The sequence below is a fragment of the Pseudophryne corroboree genome, chromosome 7 (assembly GCF_028390025.1).
Source record: "Pseudophryne corroboree isolate aPseCor3 chromosome 7, aPseCor3.hap2, whole genome shotgun sequence".
NCBI lineage: Eukaryota > Metazoa > Chordata > Amphibia > Anura > Myobatrachidae > Pseudophryne > Pseudophryne corroboree.
In genome coordinates this window covers 262,791,489-262,818,149 of record NC_086450.1, presented here as the reverse complement: position 1 = coordinate 262,818,149, position 26,661 = coordinate 262,791,489, and the positions used below count along the sequence as shown (strand labels likewise).

General features: G+C 41.5%; 1 protein-coding gene across 2 annotated transcripts in view; it reads right to left on the bottom strand.

Moving 5' to 3' along the window:
- Positions 1-5,190: 5,190 nt before the first annotated feature.
- WIPI2 (WD repeat domain, phosphoinositide interacting 2) overlaps positions 5,191-26,661 on the bottom strand; it is a 797,269-nt gene continuing 775,798 nt past the window's right edge. For both annotated transcript variants that reach the window (XM_063934120.1, XM_063934121.1), the window contains 2 exons: positions 15,470-15,597; positions 5,191-5,604 (listed from right to left, as the gene is read on the bottom strand). In XM_063934120.1, coding sequence (XP_063790190.1) covers positions 5,492-5,604; positions 15,470-15,597 — 241 coding nt within the window. In that variant the 3' untranslated portion in view covers positions 5,191-5,491. The remainder of the gene's footprint in view (positions 5,605-15,469; positions 15,598-26,661) is intronic.

Below are 26,661 nucleotides of genomic sequence, written 5' to 3'. Positions count from 1 at the left end.
GCCCGAATCCAACACAGCCCCCAAGTGAGTCATCCGTTGTGATGGAACCAGGGACGACATTGCCAAATTTATGAGCCAATAGTGTCTCTGCAAATAAGCTATTGCCTGTTGCAAATGACACTGAAGCAGTTCCTAAGACTGTGCCAGGATTAATAAATCTAGGTATGGAAAAAAAAATCCTTATCCCCTGCTGACGGAGATAAGCTGCCATTACCACCATAATTTTGGTGAATACTCTGGCAGCTGTGGCCAGTCAAAATGGTAGGGCCTGAAACTGAAAATGTTGCTGTAGGATAGCAAACCTAAGATAGCGCTGATGGGACAGTGCTATAGGAACATGTAGATAAGCATCCTGGATATCCAGGGATACCATAAAATCCTCCGGCTCCATGGCCAAAATAATGGACCGTCAAGTCTCCATAAGAAACCGAGGCACCCAAATGTATTTGTTCAGCACTTTGAGAATGAGCATGGGCTGGAACGACCCATTTGGCTTCTGGATTAGAAACAGGTTGGAATAAAAACCTTGTCCTCGTTGTGCACTGGAATTATCACTCCTGACTGAAGCAACTTCTGAATTGCCTCTTGCAAAGCCCTGGCCTTCGTTTCCACTGGTAAAGAAAAACCTTTGAGGAGGGTGTTTCTTGAAAGCAAATGCTTAACAGTGAGTTACAGCTTCTTGCACCCAGGCATCTGTGGAGGACTGCTGTTTCTGGGAACAAAAATAAACTGCTCTGCATAGCCTCCGAGCTGTCGTTAATGGGCAGCTCCTTTTTAAGGGGAAGAACAAAACACGGTATGTGGAAAACTCCTGCCTTACACCGATAAGTGACCGGTAAGTGAAAGGTCGAGCTCCGGAGGCGAATCAGTAAACTAGAACCGTCTCTCAGACGTCCATTTTTGTTGTACAGAATTACAATCTTGTGAAAACTGGAACAGAAGGGAAGGAATGGAACATACCTTGAATTCTCTTCTAACAACATCCTGTCTAAGCAAGTTCTGATGAGCCTCAAATACTTCCCTGTTCCTTGTAACTGAATTCAGCTGGGCGGAGAAAACAGACTTGACTGTAGTCAAATGGGCACTCGGTTATATGCCTGTATTGTAGGAATCTGTGGGAAATGAAGGTTGTTAGAACAGTACAGAGTACAGTACACCTTAGTTAACTCACCCAAGTATGGTGCACAGCATGCTGTGGTTGCCATAGGAATTATAGTTTTATAAAACCCTAATCTGAGACTACATCACATCTTTATAGACGTGTTGGATTCAAAACATATACCACCCTGATACTAGTCAAAAGGCAGAAAGGCTATAAACACTGGTTGTCACTGAACTACCGTGTAAAAGTGCAAATAGTACGGGAAGAACATGTAAACTCCACACAGTGTGAGTGCTGCAAGGCAGCAATGCCAACCAACGCACCATCCACGCTGTTCATATATATGTAAAACCTGGTTCATCTTAGAGTGAAACAGTAACAACCAGTTATACTAGATGAATTATTGCTAATAAAGACTTACACATGGAAACTGCATATTATATACACATGTATATACAACACAGGATATTGCCTAACACAGCTCCCAGCTTCTCAGCGTGGGATCGAATGGCGCCATGGTGCACCCAAGGGTGTTTCAAACTCAGGTCTGTGTGTGCACCGCTACCTAGCGTTAGCCCACCACATACCATACACTTAATAGTATGGCTGTCAGGCTGTTGTAGAGGTGTAAAAGTTCTAAATTAAAATAAAAATTTTAATATATCTCTGGAGCTCCAGAGGAAGTGACCGGCTCTCCCTAGTACATTTCTAAAACTGGTCTGGGGAGGGGAATAGAGGGGGAGGAGTCAGTCACACACATTAAAAAAATGTGAAGTGCCGGCTCGCCTGATCACTCCATCTATACCCCATGGTAGTATACTCCAGCATCCCCTATGGATGATAGAGAAAGAGGGACAAGGTGGGAGATCACACAGCTGGTGAGGAGAAGGTTACTATAAATCTAGACTAGAAATTAAAGGTTGTGAATGAGCGTTTTAGTGACTTCCAGGTTGAGAAAGTGCCTGATCTGGAAACGTTAAGACTATAGAAGTGGTAAGAATGGGTTAGGGGAACCTGGCATGTGAAAAGCCTACTTCTGTTTTAGATATAGTAGGTTTAAGTTTGTGATACAGGAGAGCTCAGGAGGGGAGAGGTAAGGGACCTTTTCCCCAAGGCTTTGCCTTTCCATCTCCTAATAGGTTTTAATGTGAAAAAGCCATTGTGATATGGTTTTAATTGTTCATTTAAATGGTTTTAGTAGTATTGATACTAATATTGATGTTTTCACGAGTATCCTAAATAAAAAACAACCAAGAGAACACAAATTATTAAATGCATACAATTTATTAAGTCCCTTGAGACACGGCAGAAATACCATCTTAAAGATAAATCTTATTATATTTCCTGGAGTTGCCTTCAGGGTACTGATGAAACGTCAGTGGATTTCCTTTGTGGTAGTGAAACTATACAGTAAACACAAGAGCGCCATAAGGGCAATTCCTTGAGGGACGAGTTTCACAAGGGAGCTACAATTGTGGTATGCTTTAGCTTTTCAAAAATATTTAAAACAACTTTAAAATACTTATTTTTATAAACTAATGTGTGTGACTGATATATGTAAATTAATTGGTTTTACAGAAAACATAGCTTAACGCTAGAATGGTTTGTATAATGCTGTTGTATATCTTATTGTAAGCTTCCATGACAGTTAAAAAAATAATAGATTTATATACAAATTTTAGGCACAATACAAAAAGCCCCTTCCAAAATATTAACAACAGTATTTATAAATAAAATAAAGAAAAACTGATTTACATCCTAACGATTCCTATTAAGGTGTGTCATTGTAATCCTTTATTAAATACAGACTCAATTTCTAATGTCTGTACACGTTTACCGTAATTTTTGTTTCAATTAGGATTCATAATGGTAATTTTGTCTTGGCTGAATAATATATTTATTTTTATTTACAAATTCTAGGTATGCTTATTGTTGACAGAGATGCATTACATCATTGACAAATAGATGATACTATATTGTAATGTTAAATTATTACTGTATTCATGTATTGTAAATGTATTGGCTAGTCATGACTCTACATGGTCCCAAAATTGTTTGGAGTACTGGAGTACCACTGGTTAATAGAAATGATCAAAAGAAAAATGTTCTGCTCTATATTTGCAAGATTCCACCAAATTCTGTGTGTTCAGTCAGTCTGAACACTATTTTTCCCAACCCTGCTCCAACCATACCACACATCAGAGTGAAGTGAACATCATCCCTGCTTTATTCACTGCATACATATTTTATTTATATATACAGTTTAGAATTACATTTTGTGGAATAACAAAGCTAAAGCCTCTAAGTCTGTATTGCTGCAACTTCACAGCTCTGTAGAACCTCCTGTTTCTCCACAACATTTTATTCACAAGACATTTTGATGAAATTTAACTTTTCTTTACTGGTTCGGTACTAGGTGCTCCCATGTCTAGGCTTTATTTACTAATATTTACTCATTTTATAGCAAACTATAGTAACCATCTCAACATTGTGTTATACCTCACCAACCTATTCCACACTGAAATGAGAAAAGTCATCTTGTGGAGCAGACTATAAAGATGTGATACAGAAAAGGGTCTCATGGCAGAGGGACAACTGGTCTTCACATATGGTTATAAAAAGTGCTGTATTTAGCACCACATACAGCGTTTGCTACTACTGACTGTTTAAGACATAACTGTTGCTTTTAAGTCTGTAGCTGCTGACTACAGTTTTAGATCATTCACATTAACCTTGCACCCATTTTTTATTTTTTTTATTTTGTAACTTTAGATATTGGCCACTCATGTCTTGGATATTAAATATACAAATATGCTTTTTTAGTATATTTCATTTAATTCTTGATGGTAATATATTGCTTAATTCGTTATTTCTGTAAGTGCTATAGGACGATGAACAAAAATAAGAGTGCTACAATTTCCTCCAAGTATGCTAACTATATATATAAGCAATTGGATTTGCAAGCAATATGCATTGTATATAAACAATGCATAATGCAAAAAGAGAATGTATACTAAATAGTTGACAGCTACATCAGATGAGTTCAACTGAGCTGCAACACCAAGAAAAGATGGTAAAGACTCAGTTAAATGTTATAATTGATATACTTGCGCGCAATTACTTTTGCAATACACATTACAGAATAAGAGCATGCTTATTATCAATATATAGTTATGTATGTACGTACGTACGTACGTACGTATGTATGTATGTATATATGTTATGGCTAAAGTCAAAAGATTGTTAGCAATTAAATATATACTGTATTTGCTTTAGTGATCAGACAATAATATGTATAAAAACCTATGCATGTTTGAGCTAGACAGAATACACAAATAGTGGATGCTTTTACACTTACTGTGATGTTTATTCTACCATTTAAAGAAATCAGACAAAATAAATGCTAAGGACATCAGTGCTTCTCTTTGTTGCATCATCCTCAGGTACGGTAATGTGTGTGGTTAATACTGTATTACTGTTTATGTTATTTTTTTTAACTAATATTTAGTGGAATAATATATTTTGCTTTATGTAAATGGATATTAAAAAGTTATTTGTTTTATTTTCAGAGATTTCACAAACTACTGTACACTCTACGATTTCTGATTTTCCTGCATGGTGTATTAAGTTACATTACTCACACTATTTAGAAAAAAATGAGAACATAGAGTAGGAAGGAAAAAAAACTTAACAGAAACTGAGCATATAGACATGTAGAAACATAAATGTAGGGATAGTGTAAAAAGCATACATCATTTTAGATTGTAAAACTGATGCAATTTCTTTCTCCAGTGAGGTCTATGGGAAGTGAACTGTGCAATTTCCAAATAGTGAAGTGGGTTGGTAGAATGTGTCTTGGGACACAGACAGATGTGAATGAGAGTTTTGACTTCAAGTATGAATTCAGCTATATGAAGCAACAATAAACAAAATTAAGTAACTAATTTCCAGATTTTACAGCTAATTAGCTGTATTTACCTTTACTTTAGCCACAAAATATACACACATATACACACACACACACACACACACACACACACACACACACACACACACACACACACACTAAAAAAAATTTCACAGAGAGGTTTTAAAAGGGATCTAGATGAGTTTATCTTTACTGACTTGGTTGGCACACAGCAACATGCTAAGCGACAGATCATATCTTGTTTGGCAAACAGACACTAACAGCTAAAACTGGGTTGAAAGTGAAGTAAAAAATATCTGTATTTCTCTTATTGTTTAAAAGAGCCAATGTGTATTATGCAAAACTTCGAAATACATTTGAATCTTCCCTAATTTCTATTGTCCGTAGCAGCAAACACAAGAGATCCCGAGAAATCATCCTGCAGTCCTGTGTCTAGCGCGAGAAACAGCTAGTATAAACATTCACTCTGTTCTCAAGACCATGGGTGGGTTCTCGCTGTCTTCATCTAGTCGAAGAGCATGGATTTCATCTTCTAAGGATGTCCCGCCCACAGCCCCTAGTTCATCGGAAAAGGCTGTACAAACAGAAATAACAGATCAGTCACCAAATGTTATTCTAATTTGCTTTCAAATATATATAGCACTGCCTCCGTTGTGTTTACATAGAAACATAGAATTTGACGGCAGATAAGAACCACTTGGCCCATCTAGTCTGCCCCTTTTTTTTTTATCCTTGAGGTAATCTCAACCCTTTTTGAACCTTAATTCTTTGTAAGGATATTCATATGCCTATCCCAAGCATGTTTAGGAATAGGCATATGAAATAATATTAAACAATAAATCTATATGTGCAGCTACCAATAGAATGAACAAGTGAATAAAATCTGATTCATTCTAAAGGGAGCGTAATCTAATACAGTCATCTTGACTATCTGTCATCTCTGTGCACATGCTTTGGAAACCAAGAATGTGGAAGATGAAGTCCAAACTCCACCCCCCCAAAAAAAAAAAAAAAAGTAGTACTCTCCTACTGGAAACGCAAATCATAAATAGAGGTTTGATGATGGCCATTTTAAGTATTCTCTCAGAACATTTGTAAAGCTGTTTAATGCATTTCACAGTGCGCACAATGCACTTCTATAACTTAAAGGCATCTTAAAAAGTTATAAAAAAAATAAAAAAATAAAATACTGAACACTGTTCTGTTATCTACATGCTTGGATACCATAAAGGTCATATGCTTTGCCAAAGCTGGAATATTTTTTTTTTAAATACTCAAATTTGGCTTAGTGCGTCTAAATGTACCCTCTGGGCGTAACTGCTGCAATTTTTTCCCGAGCGGATTAAAATAGGATTCTAGTCACAGTTGAATCCTTTTCTCTGAAGCCGACTGAGTGTGGCACTTCAACTACTGTAAAATTAATTTGTAAGCTCCACACCCCTGCAATCCCATCATGCCAATACTTCTTTAAAAGAGTCCAAAGAGCTGTAACCCATGAAACTGAAGAGAAAACAAACAAAACCTTATTCACAAGAAAAGTTAGCGCTTGAGGTTCTCACGATGGAATGAATACATATACACTGCGGCTTAATTAAAACGGTTTACCATTTATTCATTAAATTAACATATAAAATATGCAAGGCTAGATGATGTACTAGAATGGCCACATAGGAAGTCCTTCTAATGGCAGTCTTTAAAATATTTATGACCAGTCAATATATAAACAACACAGTCCTAACTCCTCATTTGAAATAAAGATAGTTAGGTTTCTCAGTCCTTTGGGACATCTAGGCACATTCAGATAGATTGCAATATTAGCAGCGGTTTGATATCTTGAATAATACCCAGCTAGTTGGAGATATTTAACCCAGTCAGAGGTATGCAGTCCGTACAATTAGTCACCTCACTGTGTACAGGTAACCTGCTGTGACATGGGATTGGGATGGTTCTCTCAAAGATTCTTGAAGCTGGTCCAGACAGAGGTGCCAAATTTGGATGAAGTCCAAAGTAGTTTCTGAGTTTCAATGCTGGCTCAATGCGTTTCCATGGGGAACACCCCACACCTTCACCAGGAGCATATGTTAAGTGTGGCCCAGAGCTGCCATTTATACCTCCTAAATCATTCATTCACTACAGGTGAGCCACTGACAATATAGTAATCCGCAGTGCATTTCAATTAGACAGAAGGTAATCCCATAAATGTAATTAACCAAAGTGTAAAAATATCCAATGTTAAAAAACATAGTTTTTAACTATTAAGAACAGGTGTATAATGAAAATGAAAGACAGTCATGTGACGGGTATAGCCAATCATCTTTCCACCCGATCACTACTCACAGCAATAAGGTAAAAGATTAACTCAAATTAGGGATCAGTGTAACCTTTAATGACAGAATGCAAGCTTAAAGATTATATAAAATTCGGACACTTACTATTAAATTCCGTATAATGAGGATTCAGTGTTCTAACTGAAATGCATATTTGCACTGCGGATTAGTATATTATCAGTGGCTCACCTGTAATGAATGACCCAATTTAGGAAGTATAAATGGAAGCACTGGGCCACACAACATATGCTTCTGATGAAGGTGTCACAGCAGGTTACCTGTACACAGTGAGACGACTCTGCAAACAGATTGTACGGACTGCATACCTCTGACTGGGTAAAATATCTCCAACTTGCTGGGTATTATTCCGGATATCAAAACTCTGCTAATATTGCAATCTATCTGAATGTGCCTAGATGTCCCAAAGGACTGAGAAACATAATTATCCTCTTTATTTCAAATGAGGAGTTAGGACTGTGTTGTTCATATATTGACCAGTCATAAATATTTTAAAGACTGCCATTAGAAGGACATCCTATGTGGCCGTTCTAGTACATCTTCTAGCCTTGCATATTTTATACAGTATGTTAATTTTATGAATAAATGGTAAACTGTTTGAATTAAGCCGCAGGTCATATGTATTCATTCCATCGTGAGAACCTCAAGCACTACCTTTTCTTGTGAATATTTTTCTAGTTAAAAGGAGATCCACACACTCCTTGGTGGCAGCTGGTAGTTGCGTAAGGACAGTCCTCTTTCTTGTTTATATTTAATAAAAAAACCTTACATGACTGAGTGTGAGGGACGGAACGCAGTGTCCCACAGCCTGCTTCAGAGAAAATGATTCAAGTGACCAAAAATAAAATTCTCTCTTTCAGCAAGGCTGGTGGGACACTGGACCACAGAACATTTAACAGCCATCCCCATTGGAGGGAACACTCGGGCTGCCTGACTGAATCACTGTACACCCAAAGTGGGCATAACCAGAGGCAAAAACATGAAACAGTAAAAAATAAGAATTTACTTACCGATAATTCTATTTCTCATAGTCCGTAGTGGATGCTGGGGACTCCGAAAGGACCACGGGGAATAGCGGCTCCGCAGGAGACTGGGCACAAAAGTAAAAAGCTTTAGGACTACCTGGTGTGCACTGGCTCCTCCCCCTATGACCCTCCTCCAAGCCTCAGTTAGGATACTGTGCCCGGACGAGCGTACACAATAAGGAAGGATTTTGAATCCCGGGTAAGACTCATACCAGCCACACCAATCACACCGTACAACTTGTGATGTGAACCCAGTTAACAGCATGATAACAGAGGAGCCTCTGAAAAGATGGCTCACAACAATAATAACCCGATTTTTGTAACAATAACTATGTACAAGTATTGCAGACAATCCGCACTTGGGATGGGCGCCCAGCATCCACTACGGACTATGAGAAATAGAATTATCGGTAAGTAAATTCTTATTTTCTCTAACGTCCTAGTGGATGCTGGGGACTCCGAAAGGACCATGGGGATTATACCAAAGCTCCCAAACGGGCGGGAGAGTGCGGATGACTCTGCAGCACCGAATGAGAGAACTCCAGGTCCTCCTCAGCCAGGGTATCAAATTTGTAGAATTTTGCAAACGTATTTGCCCCTGACCAAGTAGCTGCTCGGCAAAGTTGTAAAGCCGAGACCCCTCGGGCAGCCGCCCAAGATGAGCCCACTTTCCGTGTGGAATGGGCTTTTACAGATTTTGGCTGTGGCAGGCCTGCCACAGAATGTGCAAGCTGAATTGTACTACAAATCCAACGAGCAATCGTCTGCTTAGAAGCAGGAGCACCCAGCTTGTTGGGTGCATACAGGATAAACAGCGAGTCAGATTTTCTGACTCCAGCCGTCCTGGAAACATATATTTTCAGGGCCCTGACTACGTCCAGCAACTTGGAATCCTCCAAGTCCCTAGTAGCCGCAGGCACCACAATAGGCTGGTTTAAGTGAAATGCTGAAACCACCTTCGGGAGAAATTGAGGACGAGTCCTCAATTCTGCCCTGTCCGTATGAAAAATTAGGTAAGGGCTTTTATAGGATAAAGCCGCCAATTCTGATACACGCCTGGCTGAAGCCAGGGCTAACAGCATTACCACTTTCCATGTGAGATATTTTAAGTCCACAGTGGTGAGTGGTTCAAACCAATGTGATTTTAGGAATCCCAAAACTACATTGAGATCCCAAGGTGCCACTGGAGGCACAAAAGGAGGCTGTATATGCAGTACCCCCTTGACAAACGTCTGAACTTCAGGAACTGAAGCTAGTTCTTTTTGGAAGAATATTGACAGGGATGAAATTTGAACCTTAATGGACCCTAATTTGAGGCCCATAGACAGTCCTGTTTGCAGGAAATGCAGGAATCGACCCAGTTGAAATTCCTCTGTAGGGGCCTTCCTGGCCTCACACCACGCAACATATTTACGCCAAATACGGTGATAATGTTGCACAGTTACATCCTTCCTGGCTTTGATCAGGGTAGGGATGACTTCATCTGGAATGCCTTTTTCCTTCAGAATCCGGCGTTCAACCGCCATGCCGTCAAACGCAGCCGCGGTAAGTCTTGGAACAGACATGGTCCCTGCTGGAGCAGGTCCTTTCTTAGAGGTAGAGGCCACGGGTCTTCCGTGAGCATCTCTTGAATTTCCGGGTACCAAGTCCTTCTTGGCCAATCCGGAGCCACGAGTATAGTCTTTACACCTCTCCTTCTTATGATTCTCAGTACCTTGGGTATGAGAGGCAGAGGAGGGAACACATATACTGACTGGTACACCCACGGTGTTACCAGAGCATCCACAGCTATTGCCTGAGGGTCCCTTGACCTGGCGCAATATCTGTCCAGTTTTTTGTTGAGGCGGGACGCCATCATGTCCACCTTTGGTTTTTTTCCAACGGTTCACAATCATGTGGAAGACTTCTGGGTGAAGTCCCCACTCCCCCGGGTGAAGATCGTGTCTGCTGAGGAAGTCTGCTTCCCAGTTGTCCACTCCCGGAATGAACACTGCTGACAGTGCTATCACATGATTTTCCGCCCAGCGAAGAATCCTTGCAACTTCCGTCATTGCCCTCCTGCTTCTTGTGCCGCCCTGTCTGTTTATGTGGGCGACTGCCGTGATGTTGTCCGACTGGATCAACACCGGCTGACCCTGAAGCAGAGGCCTTGCCTGACTTAGGGCATTGTAAATGGCCCTTAGTTCCAGGATATTTATGTGACGTTTCCATGCTTGACCATAAGCCCTGGAAAAATTTTTTTCCCTGTGTGACTGCTCCCCAGCCTCTCAGGCTGGCATCCGTGGTCACCAGGACCCAATCCTGAATGCCGAATCTGCGGCCCTCTAGGAGATGAGCACTCTGTAACCACCACAGGAGAGACACCCTTGTCCTTGGAGACAGGGTTATCCGCTGATGCATTTGAAGATGCGATCCGGACCATTTGTCCAGCAGATCCCACTGAAAAGTTCTTGCGTGGAATCTGCCAAATGGAATCGCTTCGTAAGAAGCCACCATCTTTCCCAGGACCCTTGTGCATTGATGCACTGACACTTGGCCTGGTCTTAGGAGGTTCCTGACTAGGTCGGATAACTCCCTGGCTTTCTCCTCCGGGAGAAACACCTTTTTCTGTACTGTGTCCAGAATCATCCCTAGGAACAGCAGACGTGTCGTCGGAATCAGCTGCGATTTTGGAATATTTAGAATCCATCCGTGCTGTCGTAGTACTACTTGAGATAGTGCTACTCCGACCTCTAACTGTTCTCTGGACCTTGCCCTTATCAGGAGATCGTCCAAGTAAGGGATAATTAAGACGCCTTTTCTTTGAAGAAGAATCATCATTTCGGCCATTACCTTGGTAAAGACCCGGGGTGCCGTGGACAATCCAAACGGCAGCGTCTGAAACTGATAGTGACAGTTCTGTACCACAAACCTGAGGTACCCTTGGTGAGAAGGGCAAATTGGGACATGGAGGTAAGCATCCTTGATGTCCAGATACACCATATAGTCCCCTTCTTCCAGGTTCGCTATCACTGCTCTGAGTGACTCCATCTTGAACTTGAACCTTTTTATGTAAGTGTTCAAGGATTTCAGATTTAAAATGGGTCTCACCGAGCCGTCCGGCTTCGGTACCACAAACAGCGTGGAATAATACCCCTTTCCCTGTTGTAGGAGGGGTACCTTGATTATCACCTGCTGGGAATACAGCTTGTGAATGGCTTCCAATACCGCCTCCCTGTCGGGGGGAGACGTTGGTAAAGCAGACTTCAGGAACCGGCGAGGGGGAGACGTCTCGAATTCCAATTTGTACCCCTGAGATACTACCTGCAGGATCCAGGGGTCCACTTGCGAGTGAGCCCACTGCGCGCTGAAATTCTTGAGACGGGCCCCCACCGTGCCTGAGTCCGCTTGTAAGGCCCCAGCGTCATGCTGAGGACTTGGCAGAAGCGGGGGAGGGCTTCTGTTCGTGGGAAGAGGCTGTCTGCTGCAGTCTTTTTCCCCTTCCTCTGCCCCGGGGCAGATATGAGTGGCCTAGTGGCCTTTTGCCCGCTTGCCCTTATGGGGATGAAAGGACTGAGCCTGAAAAGACGGTATCTTTTTCTGCTGAGAGGTGACCTGGGGTAAAAAGGTGGATTTCCCAGCAGTTGCCGTGGCCACCAGGTCCGATAGACCGACCCCAAATAACTCCTCCCCTTTATACGGCAATACTTCCATATGCCGTTTGGAATCCGCATCACCTGACCACTGTCGCGTCCATAACCCTCTTCTGGCAGAAATGGACATCGCACTTACTCTTGATGCCAGAGTGCAAATATCCCTCTGTGCATCTCGCATATATAGAAATGCATCCTTTAAATGCTCTATAGTCAATAATATATTGTCCCTGTCCAGGGTATCAATATTTTCAGTCAGGGAATCCGACCAAGCCACCCCAGCACTGCACATCCAGGCTGAGGCGATTGCTGGTCGCAGTATAATACCAGTATGTGTGTATATACTTTTTAGGATATTTTCCAGCTTCCTATCAGCTGGTTCCTTGAGGGCGGCCGTATCAGGAGACGGTAACGCCACTTGTTTTGATAAGCGTGTGAGCGCCTTATCTACCCTAGGGGGTGTTTCCCAACGTGCCCTAACCTCTGGCGGGAAAGTGTATAATGCCAATAATTTTTTAGAAATTAGCAGTTTTTTTATCGGGGGAAACCCACGCTTCATCACACACCTCATTTAATTCATCTGATTCAGGAAAAACTACGGGTAGTTTTTTCACACCCCACATAATACCCTTTTTTGTGGTACTTGTAGTATCAGAAATGTTCAAAACCTCCTTCATTGCCGTGATCATGTAACGTGTGGCCCTACTGAAAAATACGTTTGTTTCCTCACCGTCGACACTGGAGTCAGTGTCCGTGTCAGTATCGACCTGAGGTAACGGGCGTTTTATAGCCCGACGGTGTTTGAGACGCCTGTACAGGTATTAACTGATTTGCCGGCTGTCTCATGTCGTCAACGGTCTTTTGTAAAGTGCTGACACTATCACGTAATTCTTTCCATAAGACCATCCAGTCAGGTGTCGACTCCCTAGGGGGTGACATCACTAACACAGGCAATTGCTCCGCCTCCACACCATTTTCCTCCTCATACATGTCGACACAACGTACCGACACACCGCACACACACAGGGAATGCTCTGATAGAGGACAGGACCCCACTAGCCCTTTGGGGAGACAGAGGGAGAGTTTGCCAGCACACACCAGAGCGCTATATATATATATAGGGATAACCTTATATAAGTGTTTTTCCCTGATATAGCTGCTGTATATATTTATCTGCCAAATTAGTGCCCCCCCTCTCTTGTTTTACCCTGTTTCTGTAGTGCAGGACTGCAGGGGAGAGTCAGGGAGCCTTCCTCCAACGGAGCTGTGAGGAAAAAATGGCGCCAGTGTGCTGAGGAGATAGGCTCCGCCCCCTTCTCGGCGGCCTTTCTCCCGCTTTTTTATGGAAAAATTGGCAGGGGTTAAATGCATCCATATAGCCCAGGAGCTATATGTGATGTATTTTTTGCCAAAAAAGGTATTTTTATTGCGTCTCAGGGCGCCCCCCCCAGCGCCCTGCACCATCAGTGACCGGAGTGTGAAGTGTGCTGAGAGCAATGGCGCACAGCTGCGGTGCTGTGCGCTACCTTATTGAAGACAGGACGTCTTCTGCCGCCGATTTTCCGGACCTCTTCAGTCTTCTGGCTCTGTAAGGGGGCCGGCGGCGCGGCTCTGGGACCCATCCATGGCTGGGCCTGTGATCGTCCCTCTGGAGCTAATGTCCAGTAGCCTAAGAAGCCCAATCCACTCTGCACGCAGGTGAGTTCGCTTCTTCTCCCCTTAGTCCCTTGGTGCAGTGAGCCTGTTGCCAGCAGGTCTCACTGAAAATAAAAAACCTACTTTAAACTTTTACTCTAAGCAGCTCAGGAGAGCCCTTAGTATGCACCCTTCTCGTTCGGGCACAAAAATCTAACTGAGGCTTGGAGGAGGGTCATAGGGGGAGGAGCCAGTGCACACCAGGTAGTCCTAAAGCTTTTTACTTTTGTGCCCAGTCTCCTGCGGAGCCGCTATTCCCCATGGTCCTTTCGGAGTCCCCAGCATCCACTAGGACGTTAGAGAAATGAGTGAACGTGTGGACAGAGGACTGGTGTTCTGCAGGAGACCAGTGTCATACTGCCCAGGAGGTTGCCACCACCCTAGTGGAATGCACTGACATCCGCCTTGGTGCTGGTCGCCCTGCACTAGCATAGGCTTGAGTGATGACCGAGCAGTTCCAATGCACAATGGTCTGCTTAGTAGCCAGCCAAACACGTTTATGTGTGTTGTAAAGAACAAGCAAAGAATCTGTGCGACAGACAGAAGAAGTCATGTTTAAGTAAATCCACAGAGCTCGAACTATGTCTAGTAGAGCCTGATCATCCTGGGCTCTGGAAGCAGTTGAAGGATGAAACACCTAAAAACCCAAATTTCTTGGTTTAAGTGGAAAGCCAAAACAACCTTCGACTGGAACGTAGGAACCATACAGAGAACCACTCTATCGTCATGGAAGACAAGAAAAGGCGGCTTGCAAGACATAGCCCCTTAATCGTAAACACACTGTGCCGAGGCAATAGTCATAAGGAAGATCAGCTTCCAAGTAACAAACTGAAGATCTGCTGAATCTAAAGGCTCAAAAAGCCTTTAGATTCAGCAGATTTAGAGCCAATTTGAGAGCAAATAGGAGCAGATTAAGATCCCACGGAGCTACACACAGACGAAACGGTGGTTGAATATGCACCACACCATGTAAAAAAGGTTCAGATCATTGGCAGAAGGGCCAAATAAATTGACAGGGCCGAACCCGTACTTTAAAAGAACGAAGATTTAAACAAGCTTCCAAACCCCCATGAAGGAAGGCCAAAAAATAAGAGGCGAAACGTGGATGTGTGAACCCTTTTCTCTGTTGATACCACAAGATATAGATCTTCCATACTCTGTGGTAATTGCATGATGAAAATGGGTTCTGGGCTCACAGCATAGTACGGGCCACTGAGTTAGAAAACCCTTTAGCTTGTAAAAACTTGGTTTCAAAAGCCAGGCCGTTAAAGACAAAAAAAGGTCACCGTCCAGGAAAGTATTTGGCCTGCCTCTGCTATTGCTGCTGAGCTCTTTGAACCTTTCTTGATTAACGTATGCCTCCGCCATGGTGTTGTCTAACTTAATATGAACTGGCTGGCCTAAATGACCTGACATTACTGAAGTATGTTAACTGAATGTGTATATCAATATCTGCTCCATTCATTTTCAGAAAGGAGACAGAGTTCTTAAAGAAGCAATTCACTACCATGAATTGTTCTACAATGAAACGCAAAATAGAGCAGTGTAGAAAGTCAAGATTTAGTAGCTAGCTTGTAGTCTCACTCAACCCACCACAAGTTAGGCGTATATAAGTAGAGACAGGCTTAAGATTGTGAGGGGAAGCTAAACCACCGCACATGGGAAGACCTTGGGATCACACATATATTTAACAATGCTCAAATAGACAAGTCAACAGTTGGTCATCCACAATGAAGCCTTACCATGACTTGTTGGTGATGTTGAGAATGCATCTTTTGTTGCTGCACCACTATAGTTCTTTGATACAAATGGTCTATCATGTGACGCAGACTCTAAAATTTCATTGGCAAGCTCCATACTGCCATCCAACCTGAAACAGAGACTCACAGTGAACACTACTACTTAACAAATAGATGGAAAACAATATTTAATCCATACAAAAGTCAGAACATTTAAACCATGAACAATACTATGAAGGTACAACAAAATAAGCATGAACAATACCATCACCATTACCTACTTCTAGTCCAGTAATTACTCTTTCTGGCATGCTGTATATAATTACATCAAACCAGCAAAGATATTAATTCACAGCACATGACGTGCTAATACAAAAATCAATGGTTTACAGTAAATATTAATGGCCAATACTGTAGTCATATTTTTGTGAAAAAATGTACTTTTTTTTATAATTGATGTCCACTTTTATTGTCATGAAGAGATAAACATGCACAAGCATCAAGTTCAATATTCTAAATATAGGGACATTTTTCTACTGCAATATTTGACTTATGCTAAATATCTTATTTCATATAGTAAGTGGAAAAAACTCATGGGTTTTAAAAACCAGTCTGCATTTTTTTTTTATATTTCTGTTTGTCTGTATGACCAGTTAAGGTAAGAAGTGTACTCTGTGGTTTTGCAATCTGTTTGGAACACCACAGGATATATCAATTTAGAGTATGGTCTGATATTATTGCATTTATTATCATTTAATATCCAATTTATTAAAGCTATTTTTTACATTCAGTTGTGACACTATGAGGGGAATTCAATTAACCACGGTAAATTAACACAGCGAGTTGACCCCTGCGTGGCTATACAATTGTCTTTAATGCTGGACAGTCATCAGGGATTTTTTGCACCTGCCTGAGGCAGGCGATAAAAAAAATCCCTGATAACAGACCCATTTTCACGGACACGGCAGCAAAAACACATACAGATGGAGCCACGCTAATCGTGGCTCCATCTGTGCCTGGGCGCAGTGTCTGAGGCGCGCGTTCCAATGGTGAGAACTTTGCGGTCAGCGGTAGACCGCAAGGTTATGTTGGGTCACTCTTGTGGTCTACCGCTGACCGCAAAGTTCCCACCATTGTACATAATGGAGCGCCTATGTGCTACATTGTATCTCGAGTGTGCCGCCTGTCTGACAGCTCAGACGCGCACAGCCAATCAGGAGAGTGCCATGACTTTCTTTGACAGCAGTCACTGGGGGGTCCGGCCAGTCGGGGAAAGGGGGCCCATGTGTAAACAAACAGAAGAGGACCGATCTACACTGGATTGTTGTGAGTATAATTTTATTTACAGGTACCCCGTGGATTCTACGTGGAGAAGGGGACCGACTCTTCGTGTCAACATAGTATGTTGGTGTGCATGTATGTAATAAAGTTATACTGTCTCTGTGCGTGTGTATTGTTTTAATTTGGGTATTTTTTTTTGTAGAACTACAGGTACCAACGGGCCTGTTTTTCCCCTGCATGCTGGAACTTGTGGTTCTCCAAGTATCAGCTTGCGGGGAGGCTTGCTGGGACTTGTAGTTCTGCTACAAAAAAACATTTTTTTTGTCACAAAAGGCTATCAGCCCCCCATCCGCCGCCCTTGGATGGGGGGGAGGCAGCCCCGGGCTTCACCCCTGGCCCTTGGGTGGCTGGAGGGGGGGACCCCTTGATTTAAGGGGTCCCCACTCCACCAGGGTAACCCGGCCAGGGGTGACTAGTTGGGGATTTAATGCCACGGCCGAAGAGACCAATATAAAAGTGTCCCCCGGCTGTGGCATCATCTCTCTGGCTAGTGGAGCCCAGTGCTGGTGTTAAAAATACGGGGGACCCCTGCGTCTTTTGTCCCCCGTATTTTTTGCACCAGGACCAAGCACAGAGCCCGGTGCTGGTTGTTAAAATACGGAGGAACCCCTGTCATTTTCCCCCGCATATTTTTACAACCAGGACCGGCTCAAAGAGCCCGAGGCTAGTTATGCTTAGGGGGGACCCCACGCATTTTTTTCAGGATTTATTGAACACTTTTGTGCCGTCCATGAAGTCGAATCCAGGCCGCCCACTATTCGTCAATTGGTCCGTTTTTCGACAGCTGGACTGTCGAATCAGTTATTTATTGAATATGTCGAATTTGGGTTCCGGCGGGAGGGTTTCGCCTGTCGAATTGTGTCGAATCCAAAAGAAGTCGAATTCCAGCCGGAATTCGACCGCAATTGAATATACCCCTTAGTCTCCTCTTTTCCAGTGTAAACATGCCTAGCCTTTCAAGCCTTTCCTCGTATTCCAGCGTCTCCATGCCCTGAATTAGTTAGGTCACCTGCCTCTGAACCTTTTCTAGCTCCAGAATATCCTTTTTGTAGTATGGTGCCCAAAATTACACACCGTTTTCAAGATGTGGCCTCACTAGTGATTTATATAATGGGAGTATAACACTCTCGTCCCTTGCATCAATTCCCCGTTTTATGCATGCTAATATCTTATTAGCCTTCTTTGCTGCAATCCTACTTTGGGTACTGCTGCTTAGTTTGCTATCTATGTGAACACCTAAGTCCTTTTCCAGTACAGAATCTCCTAATTTTACCCCATTTAGTATGTAGGTGTAATTTTTGTTCTTGCTACCACAGTGCATTACCTTACACTTGTCTGTACTGAAGCACATTCTCCATTTGCTGCCCACACTTCTAATTTAACTAAGTCATTCTGAAGAGACTCAACATCCCACTCAGTATTTATAACTTTACACAATTTGGTATCGTCTGCAAAAATTTACACCATACTCTCTCAACCTTTATGTAACATCAACCCTATTTGAGCCTTAGTTCTTTGTAAGGATATTCATATGCCTATACCAAGCATGTTTCAATTGCTCTACTTACTTAGTCTCCACCACCTCTGGCGGGAGGCTATTCCACCCTTTCTGTGAAGTAGTATTTCCTTAAATTTCTTAATCTACTTCCCTCCAGTTTCAGCGCATATCATTGTGTTCTAATACTTCTTTTCCTTTGAAGACTGTTTCCCTCCTGGGACTTGGTATTAGAATGTTTCTAGCATGTTTCCCCCTTCCCTTCTTTGCTTAGCTTTTAGTCTTTCTGGGTAAGTTTTGTGATGTAACAGTACAGTAGATCATGCACCATTTATGTTGCCCTTCTTTGTACACTCTTTAAAATATTTATATCCATTCAAAGATATAGCCTCCAGGACTGAGCACAGTATTCCAGATGAGGCCATACCGCTATCCTACACAGTGCCATTATTACTTATTTTTTCAGCTACTGATTTCTCTTCCTATGCAACCAAGCATCTGACTTGCCTTTGACTTTGCTTCCCAGCCTTTAAGTCATTTGAAATAGATCCCTTTCCTCCTCAACAGTTTCCATTATGTACCCTATATACTAGGGTCAATCCATATGAAGTGATCCAATTATGAATTTTTTGGTTGTTTGACCAGTTAAAAAAAATAAATAAAACAATATATATTATATTATTCTAAAATACTGGACCCAATTGGTGCAGACTGTAGAATGAGGAAATCTTTGCACAGTTTATTCTCCTGGGATCGTGGAACAGATATCCCCTCACCAGAAAAATCACGCTTAACAAGGTGTGAGCTCATAAAGGGAAAATCTTAACGATTTGGATTACTATCTCATAGCTGACAAACCCTACGTGTTTCGTCGTTATGACTTCATCAGGGGAAGTTCTCCACAAACATCGAGACCAAACGATGAAATTACAACTAGTATACACCAATGGTCACACAGCTACTTCCCTGTGTCACTTTTACTGAACAATCTGATTAATTAACTGACTTTCTTTCTTAACACAGTCACATTTGCAACGATCATACTGTATTCAACTGTTGTGTGTTCATTACCAATTGCACTCTGTATATTGATTTTTATAAATTTTGATGAATGTTTATAGCCTGAGCAGTGTCTCTCAACCCTAAGGGCAAAAAACTCAAATTAACACAATGCGTAGCATGTCAATACATAAAGATCACTCACACACATTATAAGGTGAGCGCAGGTAGTTACAACCCCTCCATATCTCCAGAGGCTGGACAACTCTCACTACCAGTGGCTCCCAATAGAAAAGTTGTGAATAAGCTGTTGCGCAGTTAGCCCCACCCCTCTTTTGTTAGATTTTCACAGTAGCTCAAAATCATATGGACAGAGTCAAAAAATTTAATTATTCCTATTTTGCCAACCCGAGATTTTAATTTTCTAAATCTAATAAAAACAGCCAGACACAGATGATATACTTCAGCATTTTTGGTAACAAACTACAAGTACATATGCACATCTCTCAAAAAACTGAAACCTGATATTTCTTTCCAAGCTGAGATAATAGCACCCTGAAAAGTCATTTTTGCAAATATTTTGTTCTCGTTGGGCCCTCTATCACTATTAAAGTGAAATAATATTTTTTACTCACTGTAAAATCCTTTTCTCGAAGTCCATCTGGGGGACACTTTCATTACTCTGGCTTATCCTGATGACCCATAGGGCCTGGCACTAATTCAACTAATTGCTGACATCCACTATATAAAACCTCCCCTTCCTGAGTTCCTCAGTCTACGTTTAGCAGAGCCATCAGACGAAAAGAAAATGAATAAATTCTCTACGATATTGAGGAAGAATAAACTGGTATAAAAAACAAAAACCAAACAAGACAATAAGGGTTGGGGCGAAGCTAAGAATCCCCCAGATGAAATTTGTGGAAAGGATTTTACAATTAGTTTAAAGTATGATTTCCTCTACCATCCATTTGGGGGATGCTTCCATTACTCTGGGATTTCCCAAGGCTATTAAACTGGGGGCAAGATGCCAGCACCAGCTGCTCGTAAAATCTTATGACCAACATTGGCCTCTCATGATACAAAAGTATGAAAACAATACATTTTTGTAATGGTGTGTATAGATGACCAGTGAATTATAATAGTCAAAACAATGGTGCTATGTGATGTGATTAAAGCTGTCTAGGTGTCTTTCTGCTGGAACCCACTCTCCCAAATACGAGGCAAACAACAGAAAAAAAAGTGAACACCACCTTTGGCACTACAACACTGCAAGGATATATATCCAAATTTTTCAAGTGAATTTATTTGATAAGGAGGAATGTCACCTGATATGTCTAATACAGATGGAGCCGCGCTCATCTGAGGCGGCTCCATCGCAAACTAGCACTAGTTCGCCTAGTCGTGCCCGGAGTGCACAGAGCGTCTGTCAGGAAGCGCAGACGGAAACTCTCTCCATTTAAGTGAATGTGGTGCATCTCAGTTGCAGGCGCGCATGCCCGGGCGGACGGGAACACTCTAGGTGATAGGTGCTCGATGGAGCCACGACTAGCGTGGCTCCATCTGTAAATAGTCCTTAAAAAATATGATTGTCCTTTAAGTTAAAAAAGGAATTAATTCTCCACTGGGTTTTCTTTCCCGGTAGTTACAGATTAAATCGCTAGTAGAGACTCCATGTAAAAAAATTTAAAAAAGGAGAATATAGTGCAATACATTTCTTTTGATAAAAAATATTTTCACAATCTAATTCGCAATAAAAATAACTTGTAAGACGTATCCGTCACACAACGGGAAGGTAAAACATGGACTCGTACCATGTCTAGATTCTGGCAAGGAGCAATAGAGTGCGTATTAATGGGAGGTTCCGGATCCCTTCTATCCTACCTCAATGCTGAACGCCAGACTCCAGAAACAATGCTTCCCTTAAAAATATTAGATGCAGGTAAGTCAACCGAAGTGTCCGCCAAACGTGTTTCGAGTTACCAAACTCTCCATCAAGTCTGTATGGTCTTCTACCTTATCTCTATGGACAGTGAGGCTGCACCAGCCAATGGAAACTCTTACACACAGGAAATAAGAGTTTCCATCGGCTTGTGCAGCCTCACAGTGTCCATAGAGATCAGGTAGGAGACCATACTGCCTTGAGGAAGACACAATCTCCAGAAACATCAGTTGTCCACCCCTGAAATGTGAATTGCTGAGACTGCTGCTTGGTTTTGGCAGGCCAGGGGCAAGCTGGCCGCTGTGTTTAAAGTGGCGGGTTCGCCGGTGCAACAGGGAATCCAAATCTCTGCCCTCCTGAGGATGTGAGAAACCTCCAGCATTATCCTCCAACTCTTTGTGCCACCTTCTGAATTTGCATTGAACTTTTTTTCAGAAAGGACTGGACCTGCACCAATGCCAATCTGAAATGCACTCAATTCCAGAATGTTGATTGGAAGTGAGGCTTCCTGGATTGACCATTGCCTTTGCAGATGTTTCTTCTGTACCATCGTGACCCAGCCTGTTAGGCTGTTATCTGTGGCGACAATCACCCACTTCCTAATTGCCATCAGGGAACCCATTGTCAAGTTAGGGCCGTGCAACCACCAATATGTGATTGATAAGTTTGTGGTGAATCTTTAAGTATGGGAGAAAAACTTGTTGAAAGGTGACTTAGAACTAACACAGCCAATCATTCTCTCGAGTGACAAAGGCAACACCAGGACCTGGGAAGAGCGGTAAATGGTGGTATATATACTGACATTGCAACTGAAACAAATAAAGGACTACACAGTCTATGGCCATGTACCCTGAAGGATAGACTGAAGAGTAGGCCAGATGCAATTCTTAAGTGGGAAATCCCACTGCCTGTATCCATATACAGATAAGTGCAAACATGGGATGTATTAAAAATGTTGCTCATGGCCAGCAAACGAAGAAGTAATTATTTCAAACCAATTTGGCTTAACAAAAAGATAAAGGAACTAATGGCCAAAAAGAGGCAAGCTTTCAAAAAGTAAAAATCGGACGGGAAGGGGGGAGTCATTCCAGTACTATAAAGGACTGAAACAAAATATGCAAAAAAGAAATCAGAGCATCTAAAATAGAAACGGAAAAGCTAATAGCAAAATAAATTAAATCAAACCCCAAAAAGTTTTTAAAATACATCAACAGCAAAAGATTAAAGGAGAGTATAGGTCCTTTAAAAAGACACGTTGGGCGTCCTAATCAAAGATGACATTGACATAGCGGAAAAATTAAACAGATTTTTCTCATCTGTATTCACGAGAGGACCAGGTGGTGGGACGACGCATAACCTCAGCAATGATAATGTCCCACTGCTAAATGCTTATTTAAGCGAACTCACCCAAGGGTTCTCATGGAGCTACACTCCGAAATATCAAGACCCCTATATTTGATTTTCATTGACTCACATCAGGCATGGTTCCCAAAGACTGGAAGTACAGTACAGATATTTAAAAAGGGAAGTAAATCTGAACTGGGTAATTATAGACCAGTTAGTCTTACAGTTAGTCTTACATCTATAGTGGGGAAAGTACTGGAGGGTATTTTAAGGGATAGTATACAAGAGTTCCTTGAAGCCAATAAGGTTATTAATAGGAACCAACATGGATTTGTGAAGGATAGATCATGTCAAACAAACTTAATAGGCTTTTATGAAACTGTTAGTGCGAACCTAGATCAGGGTAAAGAGGTGAATGTAATCTTTTTAGACTTTGCTAAAGCTTTCGACACAGTACCTCACATGAGACTTATCTATAAATTAAGAGAACTTGGGCTAGGGAGCACAATATGCACTTGGGTTAGAAATTTGTAGGATAAAAGGGAGCAGCGAATGGTGGTAAAAGGAACTTTTTCAAAATGGACTGAAGTACTAAGTGGTGTGCTTGGACCACTACTGTTCAACAGCTACATAAATGATCTACAGGTAGGTCTAGAGAGCATGGTTGGAAAAAAAAAAAAAAAAAAAAAAAAGATTACCAATAAGTTCAAATCGGGCACAAAATAGGACTGTGATTCTGATGAATGTTAAGCTGCTGCCTGAAATCGGTAAGTCAAGCCTAGGAAACATGTAAAAAAGCACACACAAAATAAAAGACATCGCTGGCTAAAAGATCAAATGGATTGTTAGTAATGAATATAACATTTATTCTAATATTTACATAAAACCACTTAAATCATAAAAACATTAGACCGCTAATAGTCACCATGAATGTTCATACAGTATGGGTTTTGCCTGTTCCTATTGATTATAGCGGACCTGTAGCGCATATACAAGGACAATGGCACTTCTTAATACTGATGGCGCAGTCCCAGGAAATGGTTATTGATGCACTTCCACCACTGGAGGAAACAAAAGTCCCATAAGCATAGATGTGCAACTTGCGAGGTCCTCACCAGAGTTACGGTGTCCTTTAGGTGTAGTCCGATCCTTTGGTAACAGAGTCCAAGTCAAATACCATAATTGTTAAATTACTGTCACATTATTCAGACAATCCATCTAATAAACTTAAACAGTAAATAAAAAAGCTTTTTTATACAAGTGTATGGTATTAAAGCAGACTCAGAGGCAAATGGGATAAGAACAGTATGTTATTAACTATTAGATACACTTCTGGAGGTCCAAACATTGAAAAAAAGTACACACTTCGGGATTTGGAACACAGCGGGGTCACATGACTTCCAGTCCGTGACCCGCAGCGTGCGTCTCTGCACGTTGGATGCAACTCCTACTGAGATTTCCCCAGCCACAAACAATGGAGCGCAAGCGTGGGTCACGTGAATTCCCTTCCGTGATCCGCAGCTAGCGTCCAGACACGACTGATTGGAGCAGGGAAGCCAGGTGAGATCTGACCACCTAACCTTGAGATGTGCAGACACGTGTCGTTTTTTTTTTATTTTTTTTTTAACTGTGACCCGCAAGGTTGAATAACTGTTTGACTGCCATAAAAAAAAAACAGTAAAAGAAGGCGGGAGCTGTCCACAATCTAAATACGGTTATTTTATCACATGGATTAAACAATTCGATTTATCTGGATTGTAAACATTATTGAAGCATGCAGGCTAACACCCATAAGTCAAAAAGAATATTTTCCTGTATAACATTAGGAAATTAACAACAATGACACATTTTATTAATAGACACTGCACATATATAGATAAGTATATACCCATAAAAGCTTTAATTACAGCCTTTCACCACTAGATGGCAACAGATCCCTAACATGGGTAAAAATCTCATGTTGTCCTCATGCAAACAATTTATAAGTAAAGATCAATGTAATAAATCAAATGACACTATTTAGTTCTACTGACTCATTGAAAGATGCTGTTCATTTGAACAGCACCCAAAATAATTCCTGTTTACAAAGCTTTATAGCGATCCCCTCCTCGTATTGTTTTGGGAATAAATTCTAAACCCAATACTTTCAGGCATCTGGGGTCTTCACAATGTTTCGACACACTAAGAGTCTGAATTTTCTTAAAAATATTCCCGCAATGTTCCAGAAATCTTATTTTGAGCGGACGGGTTGATCTCCCAATATCTTTTAAAATTACATACGCACACAAGCATATAAATTATATATGAGGTCTCACAGTTTATAACATTTTTGATCTCATACGGTCTATCTCCTTCAATATTTACTGTTAAAGTTCTACCCAATACATAATTGCATTTATACCACACATAAAGAACCCTTTTACACTTTTTTTTTCTTCAAATCTGTTTATTATGGTTTTCATTAAATACAATGCAAAACTTGAACAAATAGTAAGCAGATGATGAATAAAATGGAAAAACAACATAGGTGTACACATTAATCTATGTCAGGAAGTGAATATTCGGTATCTTCAGAATCATGAAATATAAATGATGCACCAATAATTCGCACCATGTATTGAAGTCATTGGATCATCAACAGTATAGAAATACGGATACATCTAGCAATCCAATAATTAACTATAAAATCGTGGGGTCGATAAAAAAAAAAAAAAAAAGACTTCCATCGAAGCTATATGATTATGGAAGTAGAGTAAAGTGTATATACTCCTATAGCAGATCCGCATAAAGTAAACTATATTAACTAGCAAAAAATCACTTCCCGGAACATATTAGAAATAGTAAATAAAATCACATAGAAAAAAGAAAAGAAGAGAAATGAGAGTAACAGAGAAATAGAGACGAGTAGGGATACACATAAGGGTAAATAGGGAGGGAGGGTGAGGATGTCCTATCAATAAAAGAGAGAAGAGATAGCAATTGATACATCAATATCAGTTCGGAAAGCACAAGAGCTTGTCCCCTGGGATTATCATAATGCAAGGGTGAAGATTATCATAACATTTGAGTCTTCCAGTATCTTCCTGTGGAGGAACCATTCAGTATGTTGAAATACTTTAAATATTTGGGTCTGTGTGGTCTGATCCCGTGAATCAATGTAAAGGCCCCATTTTTTATAAAAAGATTTAACACCCAATTCTATATTGACTTGGGCCGATTTCCTGTCAAAATATAATATCTGTAAAAGTTTACCATGAACTTCTACTAAAGTGGGGGATGATGACGAGAGCCAGTGGGATAGAATAACTTTTTTGGAAACTGTCACCAGTATAGTGAGAAACGGTAGGGTCCGTCGTTTTTCAGGTCCTAAAGTCCATTCAGAAAAATTTGCACACAAACAAGATAAGGGTGTCGCTGTCACATGTATATGTAACAGCTGATTGATGTAAGACAGTAATTTGTGCCAGAAACGCCGGATCAGACCACACTCCCAAAACATATGGTAAAAAGAGGCTGTACGGACATGACATTTGGGGCATTCCCCAGTTTCCATGGGGTTAACCCTAGCATGTTGTATTGGGGAGATATAGGCTCTCTGCAAAGAACGGAGGTGAACCTCCTGTAGGAAGGGCGAAACCAGGACTTTTAGGGTAGAGACATAGTGGTCACTAAGTTGATGACGACTGGTCAGGCTAGGTATGTCTTTACGCCATTGGGCAAGCAGTCTATCCCATCTACATTCTTTTGCATTGCATGTCAGAATGGTATAAATCTGTCTAATGCGTGTTGGGCCAGCTCTGTGGATATTAAGCGAGACCAGTAATGGGTTAGAAGAAGGGGGAGTGTCTTGTGGTATAGTGCGTATGCGGGTAATTGAGTCTAGGTAATGTCGGGTCTGGAGATACATGAAAAAATGAGTGTGAGGCAGGTCACATTTTTCTCGGAGAGGTGAGAATGGAAACATGGAGCCTCCTGTGTCAAACACTTTGGAGGAGTTAGATAGACCCTTCTCTTTCCAGAGCCGGTAATTGGAGTTAATGAGAGACGGAGGTAAGGCGGGGTTACCCCATAGTGGAG